Source organism: Channa argus, chromosome 24, assembly GCF_033026475.1.
Source record: "Channa argus isolate prfri chromosome 24, Channa argus male v1.0, whole genome shotgun sequence".
Taxonomy (NCBI): domain Eukaryota; kingdom Metazoa; phylum Chordata; class Actinopteri; order Anabantiformes; family Channidae; genus Channa; species Channa argus.
This window is the reverse complement of record NC_090220.1, coordinates 4,240,558-4,255,784: the sequence shown is the minus strand read 5'-3', so window position 1 is coordinate 4,255,784 and position 15,227 is coordinate 4,240,558. Positions and strand designations below refer to the sequence as shown.

The window sequence follows — 15,227 nt, the reverse complement described above, 5'->3', positions numbered from 1 at the left end:
AATCGTGGAAAAAAATGACCCAGTCTACTCTGATGCTTTAGTGATTAAGGTATATTCATTAATGTGCATTTAAAAGAGCGCTGACGTCAGACCAAATGTCTACAAATTTCGTGCCAGTCCGAAAAATCTGGAGCTGTTCTTGCAACAGACAACCATCCCCCACAGAATCTGAGAAATAATGACATTTCCAGATTGACTTAAGTCATTTTCCTTGACTTTATTGCCAATTTTGTCAATTTATAGTAGGTTCAGTTTTGTTGTGGCAGTTTTTGTCTTAAATTATCATACATCGGTGGGTAATAAGACATTTTTATTTAAATTATGCCAAAAGCTTTAGGGACAAAAGGCATGTCGCTTGCAACACACTATGGAACATGTTGTCATGCTGTCCGTCTTGTGACAGTGGCCGGGCTTCACTCTTCCAAAGAGCAGATCAGGAGATCATTGCAATGGCATGAAAGTGGGAAATGAGTGTTTATAAAAAAAGATGCTTTCGTTTTCACAGTAACCATGTTAATGAGTGTTAATTAAAAAAAAAACAATAACAAAAAAAACAACAATGGTAAACCAATTGCTTTATCGAGAGGAGTCCCATCAAACATAACCAGATGTCTATCTGCTGGTATATTCTATACATGTTTAATATGCTGCCTCTCGAAATAGGCTGCTCTGTAACATGTCTGGTAACAGCTGACAGAGACAGGAGAGAAGTTGTGGACAACCGTGTCCACTGCTTTATATGATACAAAGGGGGGATGGTGGATAAAACGCAAACGCTGGAAGCCGCAGTCTGCTTTGGATAAGCCCCAGTGTATTGCTCCAAAGAGCAGTATAAAAGCCAGTACATTAACTACTGCATGATACTCCCGTCTGTTCCCTACGAGCTAAAATTTCACTTGGACAACAGTGTGTTTACGTCTTCATGTGGTGATTTGCTGCGGGCTCGAGACAGGATTTCCGTGGGGCGCGCATGAGAAGAAAAACTGACGGCAGTGTCATTACGACCTTGAAGCAAGGTCATCCAGTCTTTGCTGCAGACACTGCGATTCTGCGGGGCTGCATTATACTGGTGCAGAGTCCGCATTATCATCCTGTTAGAGGCGAAACCCGTCATGTCTGTTCATTAGATACACTTAGAAAGCAGAAAATTAGATTTTTGTTCCAAACTCTTAATGTTTGGATATTTGCTGCATTATTAATATTTTTTAACAGCTGTCGAAGAGTAGGTGTTGAACATATATGTTTAAAGTATGAAGCATGGAAAAGTGGAAACACAGTGTGAATGCCAGATGGAGTCTCTGGGTTCTCCTTGCAGGTTGTGACCTCAAACAGGTGTCAGCTGATAGGGTACATAAATATCAAGAAGCCACTGTGCTTGTTGGGACCTTGGAGAATAAAGGACTGAGCACTCTGATCATGCAGTTCATGAAATAACAAAATATAAAATACAACAAAAAAATGTAAACATCACAAGAAGGCTATTGTCACATAGAGCAGTGTTTTTAATGATTTAAACTGGACAAGATGGACACGGATAAGGCTCGACACATGGATGAACAGGTGACAGAGGTAAACAATATGTTTTTTAAAAGTTTTTATATCTGTTTTTCTATACACAAGCTTATATATATATATATATATAAATACATGTATATTAAATTTAAAATGTGATATATTAAAATGAACAAGGATAGATCTATACATATGTAACATTGTTTTGTATACTGAATATTTGAACGTTGGAAGATTAGATGTTGTTGGAGAATCACTCCATTAGCTTACAGAGCTTTTAGTTTAATATAAGTTTGATTTGATTAGAAAACACCCAAATATCTCCCTATTTTGGAGGGGAGCTCCAGAACTTCGACCAAAAAAGTTCAACTGCCATTCAGCTAAAGACTTCAAACCTGCAATACAATACTGTTAAAATCCCACATTGTCTATTTTTATTTTCATTTCTTTAATACTCTAACTCTTTGATCAGCACTAACACTGGCTGCTATTCGCCCTCTAGTGGAAGCAAAATGGTGCAGATGACGTTAGAGCAGCTGAGGAGTGAGTGTCCTCTAGAAAAGGTCACCCACTGCCACTGCACATCATCACTACCCACTGACTTCCTGATCACAGTGCCAAAACACTGACATAGGAGGAGGTTAAAAAGCGGAGTCCAGTTTTTCAAATCAATTCCACTCCAGGAAGAGATCTCAGGTGTATTGAACTATACTGTAGAGTTATGTCTTGGAATGTTGTGGGCAGGAAAAAAGGTAAAAGTGTCACTGTGTGCCATCTCCTGGTTGTGTATGAAGAGGGGGGGAAAAATTACCTTAATTTATATAGAAAAGGGAGGAGTTATTATAGAACAGCTTTGTCATAAAATGTCACATCTTTTACTTTAAAACATTTTAAAAGTACTGTGTCTGACTAAAATTTACATTCACTTGATCTGCAACATAAAAATATACTTTAGTTTATGACTCCAACCATGATATATGCATTTATGTATGCCAATATGTACAGCTTTCCAAAGCTGTTAGTATAACTTAGTTTTGTTGTTCATATCTGATTACTCTTGATCTGAATACCATTAACTAAAAGGACTTTTAAAATAGCTTCCAAAATTAGAAAGCCATTCTCAAAATACTTTTCACCCATTTACATAGCACGTTGTGGTTCAGTAATGTTAATGTATCCAGCATGTACATGTGGAATTTATGATCAATACAATCTGATATACTGTTCCAGCTTGTAGATGGTCTTTATAAAGTGGAACTGTGTACTGTGTAGACTACAGATGGGTAGGATCTTAAATACAATGAATGCCGCTTCCACACAAGTACACTGCAGGGTACGAGTAGGTAGTTGTTGCTGCACAAATGAAGAGCTTCAGTCTCAAAGGCTGCTTAGCTGGCTGGGGTTTCATTCGGAACAGTATCTAAGTAACACCAGTAAATACAGTTGGAAAATGTAGTCAAAAGTGCCCGTTCAGTGACGCGGCTGCTTGTATGTTGTCGACAAAAAAACACTCTAATAGCTGTTACATAGAGAGGGATGTTGCAGTAGGATTGACATTTGAGAGTTCAGTGGTGCAGAAATGCTTGTCTTCAGAGATGTGGAAAAAGGTGATATAGTCAAATGAGTCAACCTTCAACATCCTCAACAAGTGGGTGAGTGCATGTTTGGCATACACCGAGAGAATGGTACAGATCTAAATGCTTGAATCCTATCTGGTGTCAGATTTTGGACTGACATGTTAGACTCTCCACCACCATCCTAAAAACATCAAATGAGGGAATACTTTTTGAACAGTGGTGATCCACACAATTGCAAGGTGCATTGTAGCTGCTTGCAGTGACTTTACTAAGGCATTTTATTTAGTTTGTTTTTTTAATTTGTCAGTCATCTGTACATGTCAATTGAGGTTCAGCTCTGCATTATGTTTTTTGTAAGTTGGATGTTTTCATTGGACAATTAAAAGTAGAGTAAAGTAAATTAGGGGGGAGAGATGAGGAATGACATGTAACAAAAGCTCAAGGATATTTCTGGTTCATGGCCTGTGCCTTAACCCCTGGTCTCACAGCATTGTCACCTTATTACTGTCAAATGTTTCAGTGAAGGAACATTTGTTGTGAGTGCTAATCATATTAGAATGACAAGGGTTTGTCGATCCTATTAAAACTGCGCATTAACGTGTAATCTTGATAGTTAATAAAAAATGGGCTCGAACATTATCCTCAGATCAACACCAAGTTAAGTATAGTAATACTTGTATTAATACTCTTAACATTCCTGTAGACACAGAGCTGCTTTCATTAAAAATCTTTATTACATATAAGCCATACAGTAGGATGAAAGCATTCAGTCATCAAAAGTCAGCAAATATTATGCTTGCACACCGTATTTAAAAAGTTTTGTTCCATACCTAAAAATGTACAAGAGCCTGTTTAATGCCCGTTTAACTGGTGGAAGGACTCAAGAGTAACTATCTCAGACCAAAGCAGCTTCATGAGCACCACACACTGCTGTGGCAGGAAACCAGGTCCAAATGGATTCTGATTGCTCTCGCTCTTGTTTTGCATTATTTGGTTTAGATAAATGCAGGGACCCTTTATGTTAAAAGAGCAGTAGTGCATTTCTGTCTTGGCCCAGTAGAGAGCAGTAACGCCACAGAAAATAATGGGAACTTGACAGAGGCATACACACTTGCATGCTAAGAGCAATAAATGCAAATCACAAGAGGTTAAGGCAACATTTTCTCATCTTAACTGTTTGTAAGTTAGCAGGGGATATACACAAACAAATTGCCACACTAAAAACTCATCTGACTCTCTCAGTTTGTGTATTCAGCTCAAGTCTTAGGTCTTCAGTGGCAGATCTGGAACTGGTTTGATGTTTCCATTGGGCTCCTTCTTCTCAGGATCAGAGGCCATGATTTTGGTGCGGCGTGGTGGAACAGGCCTTCTGTGGCGTCTTCTTTTTGGCTGACGAGAGCTTGCGGAGGTTGGTTGTGTTGGATCCAGCAAAGGATCTAAATGCAGTTTAGCACTTTGAGCATCTGACGACTCATCAATAAATGCAAGGTTCTCCCCAAAGTAATCAAGAGGCTGAGATAGGTGGGGATCTGGAGGAGTCTTCTCCTTTTCAGGCTCTGCAGTTTTTTCTTCGGGCACCCGCTCTGTCTGAGTGGCCTGAGAGTTTGTTTCTGATTCAGACCCTGATTCATTAGAGGAGGAAGTGGAAGAGCAGGAAGACCCAGACTCTGTTTGACCCTCTTCATGCTCTTCTTTCCCCTCAGCGGCCCCTGTAGCTGACCCACTGTGGCCATGGCTGCGAGAGCCATGGTGGCGCTTTCGTCTGCGCCGTTTGAAGGGGTCCTCAATTTTTCCTGGAATGCGAAAATCCACCGACATATTCTGGATGTTCTGAGTCCAGTCAGTGGCATGGGCCCGCAGTTCTTCCATCTGAAAGAAGATAAGAAAACCAGAAATGATGGGTATGAAGTGATAGAAACAAGCTGTGATAATACCAATAGAAAAGAAGAAGCACCTCAGCTCTGGTCTTCTTAGAAAGGACCCGAAGCCAGTTACCAATCATTGTCAGGATGGATGCAAAGTAGGCAAGACCCAGCAAGATCCAGAACCACACTAAAGGCTTGTACCAGTGGTCACTCCCTGCATTTCCGGAGTCCCCTTTGAGAAAACCCAAAGATACAGGTGTTTACAGCAGCCGTCAGTTAAGGCACCACCATCACACATCAATCCATCCATTTCAATGAAGTAAATAAACATTAAAGATAGGAGATTCTATAGCAGATTAGAAAATCAATAATTCATCTCGTACAAGAAAATAGTCCTGAATACTTTATGAGCTAAATGAAAATTGTCTCTACTAAGTGAACTTAAAGCTTTACAACTGATAGCTATATTTATGGATGTCTAATTAAGTTTTACCAGGAGCTTATGTATGTAAGATCAATACAAAAAAGTGCAAAAAAACAAAATAATTTACATATATGTATTTTCCACCAGGTAGAAAAAACAATAAAAATTTTGCAATGCTTGCTTTACACACACACACACACACACACACACACACACACATATATATTTAAATAAATATTATTTATTTTTGTGTGTGTGTGATTGTGAGTGTGTAAAGCAAGCATTGTAAAATCCTTATTGTTTTTTCCTTTAGCTGCCTTGAAAAGGCAAATGTCCCGAGTAAAATTTCATTGATTTGTCCATTAAAGCATGTCCATTGATGACAAGCTGTGCTAACTGTGCTACTATCAGTGTACTGGTGGGACATTTGACTGCTGTCTGGTTAGGTTTAATCTCTTAACAACATACACACTAAATACATTAAATCTTGTACTATATTAATTACTTTTGAGGTATTCTATAGTTTTTTTGACTTTCCATTATGTGTTTCTACCCTCTTCACTATTGCTATTTTACAGCATATGTCCTTGTGGATTATAGTTTAATTTAGAAAATATATACGTTTATATGATGCGATGTCCTTCAATAAATACCAGCAACATATAAAATAGTTACAATAAGGTCTTCCATAATAATAATTCAGTAGCATAATAATTGTCTTGTACCACTTTAAAAGGAAGTAAGTGATTTATTAATACATTGACTTTTGATACTCATACGACATTGTACTAATTGTTCTCTCTCTGCTTCTATCTTTCTCTTCCTTTTAACAAATTACTTGAATTTTTATAGATATCTTTGTGACATATTCATAAGATTCAGATTTAAAAATGGGGCATTAAGTCAGTGTTGCAGCAGGACACTGTGTTGCTAATGGCTGCATAGGTTTAACAATTAAAGCTTTACTTTTGTGTGAGATGAGCAGATATGATCACTGTGATTCATGTTTTGTGAAATAGCTTAAAGCAGCTACAGCTTTGAACACTATCCACATATGTTTAGATATACAGTGGTGCCCATTAGTAGTGCTTGTGTTATCGGAGCTAATGGAAAGTGTGAAAATGTGTACACAAATACTGTAAATGATATGTTTTATATCTATATCTATAATAATTATGGCACTACAATTTTGGGGCCGAGGGAAGATAAATTCCCTCAAAAGAAACTATGATAAAAAACCTTGCCCACCACTTTAACCTATTTAAAAAAAAAAAAAAACATGCTGGTGGTTGATTGATTATTGCATACCTGCAACATAGTCTCCAAAACCCACTGTTGTTAGGGTGATAACAACAAAGTAGGCAGATTCAAGAAGGGTCCACCCCTCCACCTTTTGGAAAACAAAGATAGGCACTGCAACAAAGAGCAGGCAACCCAGCAGGATGGACAGGATGGCTGAGATCACTCGCACAATAGTGGGACTAACATGCCATTTCTGTCAACAGGGTGAAACAGTACAGTGAGATGAGACAAATAAAGCCAATATCTGTACAGTTCAACCAATGAAGACATGGATGGGTCTGTTTAAGAGTCTTACCAGGAAGAGAGTCTCTATTTTGGCAACAGTTTTCCTCAGTCCAGTACCCAGATGGTCTCCAACCCCAGCCAGTAAGATACCGAACAACGGGATTCCCACCAGGGCATAAAAAATACAGAAGAGCTGCCCTCCTTCAGTTTTGGGAGAGATGTTTCCGAAACCTGACGTGAGTGATCAAGGGCAGAAGACATAACATTTGAACAAATTCCAGTCCACAATAACGTATTGAAATTAATTTTTGTGGTTCTACTGAAACCCCACCGATGGTTGTGATGATTGTCCCTGAGAAAAAAAAGGCACTGGCCAGATTCCACTGGCTGACAAAAGAGGTGTTGCTGATGGGATCCACACCTGCACCGATGGCCTCCACCACCCCCTACGAGGGAGAAGACAGCAGTTACGAAACAGTTCACTTATTGGAAATAAACTAGACAATAGAAAGAGGGAGTAGCACACGACACCCAAATACATAAACCCATCAGAGAATTCAAACTGTAGACAAGTGTTTACATGATTCATTTCCAAAAAGCTTCTAATGAGTTTCTTTTCCCCGTCCCATTTAAAATCAATTAATGTATTACTTTGTCGCCAGTCGGATGCCATTAGATCATCCACAGAAATGTTGGAAATGCTGTAGAAAATGCACTGTCACAATCAGCAGACCGTTGGAGCTCACAGCTGGATGAACTCCATGCTGTCCCAAGTCCATCGAACCGCTGCAAGCACAGGTAATCTAATTCCCTGATCTAATTATCCTGTTTGTGTCTGTTTGTACTCGAAGACATTTGTTAACTGTTCATTTTGAGCAGAAAATGATGTGGTTCCTTTGGATGTGGTCTCTTCAGACATACTTAGTCCTAATAAAGCTTATGATTACAGAGACAGGACTATGTTGTCCTGTCTGTTGGTATGATGCCACTGTGAACGTCTCTCCCAGCAGATTTAGAACAAACTGGTTTCATTCCTATTGTTTTCCCAATATATGGTTGCGTTATTTTTATTCACTGAAGCTGTCATAGACCTGATGCTGGACTCTGCCCACCTTTTCCTTTTGGCCCTCCTTGCACCAGTGCAGCAGGGGGTAGGGTGTTTGAGTAGGAAGACCCACGCAGCCTGCCCGGTGTTTGTTCATAGACTTGCACTCTCCCTCTCTGCCTCTGCTCTTCTGTCTCCTTCCCCCTTTCCATCAGTCCTTGCCCTTCGTTCTTCCTCTCTCTGGCTCATGCTCTGCTTTCCTCTTTCAGCCTGTTTTCCCCAGCCCTGCTTCCTGTTTCCCTACTTCCTAGTTCACTTCACTCGGGTGTATGTTTAGTCTCTAGTTCATTCTGCCTAGTTCACGTTTAGATTATGTCATTATTCAATTCAATTAATTTCTGCGTTTTTGTTTCAGTTAGTGTAGCTATTGAATTCCAATCATTACGTTTTTACGTCTTTGTTTTAAGTTCACGTTGATTCTTTCCTCCCTTTTGGAGTGAATGTTTTTTTTGTTGTTGTTGTTGTTAACTTAGATTCTGTTGTAAATCTCAATTGTCCTTGCTACTACTGGTCCATACATATAAACTGAAATTGTGACAGAAGCTATGAAATAGTGTGAGCATGTCTTTAAACAGTCTGTTTTCAAATCAGGAAATCAGCCACATCAACAGCCAAGGGTAGAAAACATCTTTCAACTGGTGGCATTTCACTTTGGTCAAGGTGGGAATAGATTTTGAAGATCCGATGAAACATCATCTGATACTGGTTCACTGAAACCTGACTCACAATTCAGCATATTGTACAGAACAAGGTCAGAAGCATGACTTCTAACAGCTGTCTGTATCACTCATTAATATCACCATGGCAAGCTGTCAGTGAATCCACGTGTTCACGTTTTTATAAGTGTGCTATGGTGACACTCACCTAAACAAATCTGATGATCCCTACATAAGGGATCATAAGGGATTTTTTTTCTCTGACACTACCTAACAAATACAAATACTATCAAAATAGTGGATGCCAGCTATATGAGTGTATTAATATAACAGTGTGAACATTTGTATTGGAAGCTTGTTTTTATGTTATAGAAAATTACAAAATGTCCCTTTTCCCCAGAGATAGCATTCACATGGATACTTTTTCCAATAATAACTATTTTGAGGCATTTTTAAATTTCATGTCAACTTCCAGGAAAACGATACTACTGCCATTTTACTACAGTCATTTTCACTCTATTTTTGTGTAGTTTAGTTTATTACATTTTTCTTTGTCATCTTTTTACTGTGGTTATTTTGCATTTTATAAAAAATGTCTTCCTTTTTATCTTTTTGTGTCATTTTTTTTGTGATCATGTCTTTTTTTTCTTTGAGATTATTTTACTTCCTTTCTGTTGTCCTTAATTTAAGTTTGACATCAAAACTGTCAAGCTCCTTCAGGTGATTTAATACAGCAACCTTGTTTTCAGCTAGAAGCAGAAATATTTTAATATTTAAAAGGTAGAGGGTAGTTTAATGCTATTCATATACATTTGCTGCTCAAACTAAAACACAGTGACGAAGTTGAAAATCAGCAAAGGCTTCTGGTATCAGTGAAAAGATCAGTCATGAAAAGTGGCCTAATGAAACATGAAATATAAATTATTTTAGTGAGAAAACAAACAATAAAGTCAGACTTTTGAAAAAGACAGTTTGTGAAATTTAAAATTCTAACAAACCAAAACAATTAAAATATTGATAAAACAATGGTCATTTTACACAATTAAGATTATTTCACTTTGTCTCTTGCTTACATTAATAAAATTATTTTTCGTCTTTTCATTTGATCAGAGAACAGGATGCGCTAAAACAAAAAACGTGGGCTGCTTGAGTGAAGAAGCACAACATTTACTTCTGTTATGTCCTTCAGTCCCTTTAACCTTTTTGGAAATGTCAGCCCGTGTATCTATGGATCACTTTGCAGGCTAAAACTGTAATTTACAACGTTCATTCTGGAGCAGGGACAAACATCTAGAGATCATAGCATGGTTGCCAAGCCAGCTCGCAATGCTTAACCTGTCCGTGGCTCAACTTTCACACACACACACACACACACACACGCACACACACACACACAAGTGACCCCCCCAATTACAGCTGCTCTATCAACTCTACCAGTTTTTTGACTAACAGAAGATTCACTAAAACCACCATTGGCTACACAAATCCAAAGCTAAGTTCCCCGTGACTATTAAATATGAAGCAAAGCCAGTTATCTGTCAGAAACCCAGCCAAACTGTATTTAAAGTGATCAGTCTCCAAGTTTCAGATGCTCTTTGGCCTTTGTTTACATATAATTCACAACAAGCTGTCATTCTGACACTTCATACACAAATTGTAGATTTGGTAACCTAGACCCTGTTGTGTGTTGGACAGAAGTATGAAAATAATTGTGAAAAAAGTTGTGAATTTACAATTTTAGTCGACGAGAATTTTAAAAACAATTTTCATTAAAAGTATTTCTCAATGTCAAGACTTATACACTTTTTTGACCACATGAATATAGTATAAAATAAGTTTTGTGTTGAGGGTGAACAGGTTTATAAATCAACAAAATCATTAAATGAAATTTCCACAATCAAAGAAAAGAAGTGGGGAGGGGTTGTTGTTCACATTACTTTTTTAGTGGGGTAACACACATGTCTAAAAACGCACAAAATATATAATATATATATAATATGTACATCCATCAAATGCAACAATCTGACAAGGAAAATAACTGTGTGGTTAAACTGCTCCCAATGTAATCACAAGGAGATCCTGATCGGGTCCTAGGCCAAGCACTTGGAAAACTCTGCTTTACGTGATTCTAAATCGACATAAAAGTGATGCCACTGACATGTTCAAGTATATTTTTTCCAAAGACTCAGACTCCTCTGAAAACTGTAGAAACTAGGAGGACTAGTTTAGCTGTCCTGAGAGAGTGTGTCTTTGATAGGTGGCTATGAAACACTTTCAACGCTTTATAAAATGAAAGCCAGAGGATGAGTGGCCAAGGCCATCTTCTGTACCTCTATAAGGTTCTGTAGGTTGTCTGGGCCGACACAGGTGAAGTTCAACAGGAAGTCCCGACGTGTGTCCTGCAGTTGCATATGCTTGCCCTCCTCTCGTGGCGCCTCCAGGGAGTTGAACACCACAGCGCCCAGCACCAGGTAGAGAAGCACCCCCGTCAAAATGGCAAGAAGAGTGGAGCAGCGCATGGTTACACCGCCACTCAGTCCAAATGTAGACTGTTGTTTCTTTCTGCCAGCTTCGGTGCTGGTGTGGCCTGGATCCCAGCTGCTGCAGCTGAAACATCAGCAACCACACAGTCACAAGGGTTTCACATTGACCACGGTGCCTGACTGTAGCCCATGCTGTCCACATGCCTGCAGCAGCTGGCCTATAAGCTACACACAACACTTTAAATGGACTCAACCCTCACCACACTGATGAGACAGTAAATGCAACACACCTGCCTTACCATTTTCACAGACTTGACTTTATGAGGACCCATAAAACATAAATCATCAATGTTACGAACACACGGAATGATGCGTTCATAAGGTTTTACCTGTTACTCCGCCTTATATGCCCACGCCTTCGCCTTTTCCAGTCCCTCTTAGCACCAGGTCTGAGTATGGAGTCCCTAGAGCCGTAGCCACTGGGAAGGCGGTCCACCTCACACTCTGAAGGAGGCGACACTGGATACAACCACAGAAACATATGTTCATAGGCAACTCAGCAACTCGTAAACAGCATTTAGGTGAGTGATCTAAAATAAGACGACCAAATTGTTCAGTTTCTCTAAAGCTGTCAGTACTGATGATATTTCTCAATGGCAGACATCAATTACCATGGTGGGGCTCTCAGATATGGCAATGCCTTTCACAGACATACAAACAAAAGCCATATGTTCTTTTTTTCTTGACCATCACACAGTATTAGCTTTGTTGTGTCACCCAATACTTTATAATTTGGATGAAGAAAAAGGGAATTTCTGGTTCTGCGTGGAAAAAAATGCCTCATCATAGATGACGTTGATTTCTTTAGGTGCTACTGATAATAGCGAAAAAATATAGTAAAGCAAACATGAACTCAGCATAAAATAAACAGAAATCTTGGATGAGCGACGAGCAGCGGCGAAAATTGGTTGGTTGTGATGATGACTTGTTGGCTCAAACCAAGCAGGTGTTTTCATGTAAAATTGAATCCGGAGCTGAGGTTCTGCACTCTGATGCATCTTTGCCTCGTTAAAGCACAAGAGTTGAGGAACTAATACATGTGTGAGTCGCTCCCTTTCTCGAGGAGATTATTTAGGAAGGCAGGATTTTAACGTTTGAACCAGTGGATCTGCTGCTTTAAATAATTGTCTATCACTGGAATTGCAAGGCACAATGAAAGAGCAAGCTCCCATCTTCTAAACTTTGGTGATTGCACTTGTTTAGTCAGCAGATCTGCTGGTCCTATTCCAACATTACAGCAATAAACTGTCACACAGTGACAGCAAAATATGCACTTGCCTCCCAAAGAAGTGCTTTTAGCAGCTGCTGGGAAGAAACAAAGGCACTGGCCACTTACAAAATTGAACACCCCGAAGATAGCAGTAGTCAGAGGTACTTTAAACAAATATAAGTTACACTAGATTATTTAGTTAATATCGCACATGTCATAAACATTCATAAAAATGAGACTAACACGGAATGTGCGTTGATCAAATGTAATGTGTAAATACAATTCAGCACAATGATCTATGGTTTTCTTTAACATCATTGTTCCAGTCTCAGTTACACAGGTAAAAAAAAGAAATCCCATGTGCAAAAAGCGTATCCAACATCTATCAGCATGGATCAAACAAGATACATCACAATAAAGTAGCTAATATGTGTTTATCTACTGTATACCTACCTCAGACAGACCTAACACTGAATGCCAGACAGATTATGCACCACTACAAGAAAGCAAATTGTAATATGGCTTGCATTAAGAGCCAGTAGTGCTGCTGCTGCAGTCGAGCCATAGTGCTCCCTTTTTATTACCATTTACACTCCCTCCGTGTCTGGAAGATGCACGATACTGACCAATGCTGCAGACAGTCCAGGCCGTGTGTGCTTACCTCAATATGAAGGATCATTGGAAACCAGCGTACCAGACGCCTCATGTGGAGTGTTCAGAGTTCAGGCAGCTGCATGCACAGAGCGCATGTGAGCATGTGTGTGTGTGTGTGTGTGTGTGTGTGTGTGTGTGTAAGTGTGTGTAAGGATGGAGGTTGTTGCTGAGCCCATGAGAGAGAAAAGATACTCAATCAAACTGACTTTAAATAGAGAGAGAGAGAGGGAGAGAGAGAGAGAGAGAGAGAGAGAGAGGGAGGTGGAGATGATGAAGAAAGCTACTGTAGACTCCAGTCTGATGAGATTTTAGATGGAAATAATCAGGTAAGCTGCAGTGAAATTTTCCAGCAAAAACAAAACACACCCCATAATTTGCTTCAGTCCTTCATTATAATTTTTTATATTCTGTCATTTTATCATGGGAATTATTGTTGAGCTTAGGCTACATGCAGCGTACGGTAGTTACCGGATTCATATGTTTGAACTATCAATATCTCTGTGGGATCAATTATTCTGATTTATTGAGGTCTGACTGGTATTACACTGCTGACTCTGCAGAGGGAAGCCGTCTCAGCCACCCTTCACCCCACCTCACTATCCTATCTTACTCACAAGCTGCTTGACAGAACTGCTGCTGCTCCTGCACTGTACGTGTGTGTGTGTGTGTGTGCTTGTGTGGCTATTTATTGTGGGGTCCAGTTTGAGGCCTTGAAAGTGAGAACACACAACGATTTTGATTCAAGATTTAAATTAGGTTAGGGGTGGGGTTGGAATTACACTTTGGGTTAGGTGTTTATCTGTAGCGGTTGATGTCTCGGGTAAGGGTAAGGGAGAACGTACTATGTCTGAGGTCCTCACAGACATAGCAGTACAAATAGTCTGTGTGTTTACATGGGCAGGGATAAGGTTTCCCTGGCAGATCCAGTAGACTGAGGTGAACTCTCAGATGCTTCATCTCACACATCATGAGTACCAGCCGGGTCAGGATCATTTCTACTGCACATTTCCGAATCAGGGTTTCAAAGTTTAATAGTTTTATTGCTCTACTTACATCCATATCAGTAACGTGATTATCATCAGGTTACAGAGTGATTCTTGAGGAAAGTTTGATGTGTCTAGAATGAGATCAGCTCGCCATACCAGCACCTTCAGCGCGGCACATCAGCATAGTGATTTTGCACTACATGCTAACATTAGCGTGATAATGGGCTTATGATACACTGTAATTTCTAATTACTGAATCATAATTTAAAAAAAGCCTGCTAACTGATTACCCCCCCCACACACACACACACACACACTAAAAAAGTAATCTAGAACAGGATTTTTATTTTGTACTAACAAATGCTTATCAAGTGTAGTACACTTCCAATTTAGTTTACAGAACTAAAAAAAAACTTTATAGGTGTACTCCTGAATCAGTATGGAGTACTCAGTATTAAAAACAACAAAATCCTTTCATGGTAAATGTACTGTGTATGGTCTTCCAAACACTTATTTAAACACTTACTTATTTAACTTTGGCCAATGTGACATTTCCTGCAACGTTGCTGCTGGGTTTGTTGTTACTTGCTCAAGAATCTGACTTATTGCTAAAACCATGCAAATCAATTACCTTGAAAAAAGTTAATAGTTAATGTGTACTTAGTATTACAAACATCTTATATGCATGACTTTCTACTATGTTTACATTGTTGCAATCTTAGTTTTGTAGGTCAGAATGTAAACATTTGCAAATGTTGCTGAGATTAAAAAAAGTGAAATGGCAGACGAGTTAACAACATCAGTACCAGGGCTGTAAGGGCTAAAGAGATGTACTCAGCCTCCCAGGTTCAGCCCTGGGCAATGAGTCAATTTTAAAATAGTGGCCAACAGTGGTATTGCAAGTTGAAATGCATGCTCAGTCCAGTGTGTATGGTTTAATGCAAACTCCCCAGGAAAGGCATATGAGTAAAGAATAAACGAGGAATCCTGGGGGAAACTTGTTTTGTGGAATGCACACACATTTCAGGCTGTAGCCCATTTTAACGAGCGCACTGAAGAAGGGCTACGGCCCAAAACGTCCACATGACATAGACATGTTTGCCGTAGAGGATCCCTGCAAAAGGAGTTGCTATACATTGTTCTGAGCATCACAAATAACAGAATTGGA

General features: G+C 39.3%; 1 protein-coding gene and 1 long non-coding RNA gene across 3 annotated transcripts; one reads left to right on the top strand and one right to left on the bottom strand.

Annotated features, from left to right (window-relative positions):
- The first annotated feature begins 1,098 nt into the window (after positions 1 to 1,098).
- Positions 1,099 to 9,272, top strand: LOC137109223 (uncharacterized). The gene is made up of 4 exons (XR_010912284.1): positions 1,099 to 1,569; positions 4,793 to 5,210; positions 6,884 to 7,703; positions 8,602 to 9,272. It is a non-coding gene; the product is annotated as an uncharacterized lncRNA (long non-coding RNA).
- Positions 3,280 to 13,238, bottom strand: LOC137109222 (potassium channel subfamily K member 4). 2 transcript variants are annotated; one of them, XM_067494777.1, is made up of 8 exons: positions 13,081 to 13,238; positions 11,539 to 11,668; positions 10,997 to 11,273; positions 7,237 to 7,351; positions 6,976 to 7,136; positions 6,687 to 6,873; positions 5,044 to 5,186; positions 3,280 to 4,958 (listed from the first exon to the last, which is right to left on the bottom strand). In XM_067494777.1, exons 3-8 carry the CDS (start codon positions 11,183 to 11,185, stop codon positions 4,353 to 4,355), a joined length of 1,401 nt encoding a protein of 466 aa, XP_067350878.1. In that variant the 5' UTR covers positions 11,186 to 11,273; positions 11,539 to 11,668; positions 13,081 to 13,238; the 3' UTR covers positions 3,280 to 4,352. The 2 variants fall into 2 exon arrangements, with proteins under 2 accessions (XP_067350878.1, XP_067350880.1); XM_067494779.1 differs by lacking the exon at positions 13,081 to 13,238 and adding an exon at positions 12,873 to 13,025.
- Between the last annotated feature and the right edge of the window lie 1,989 nt (positions 13,239 to 15,227).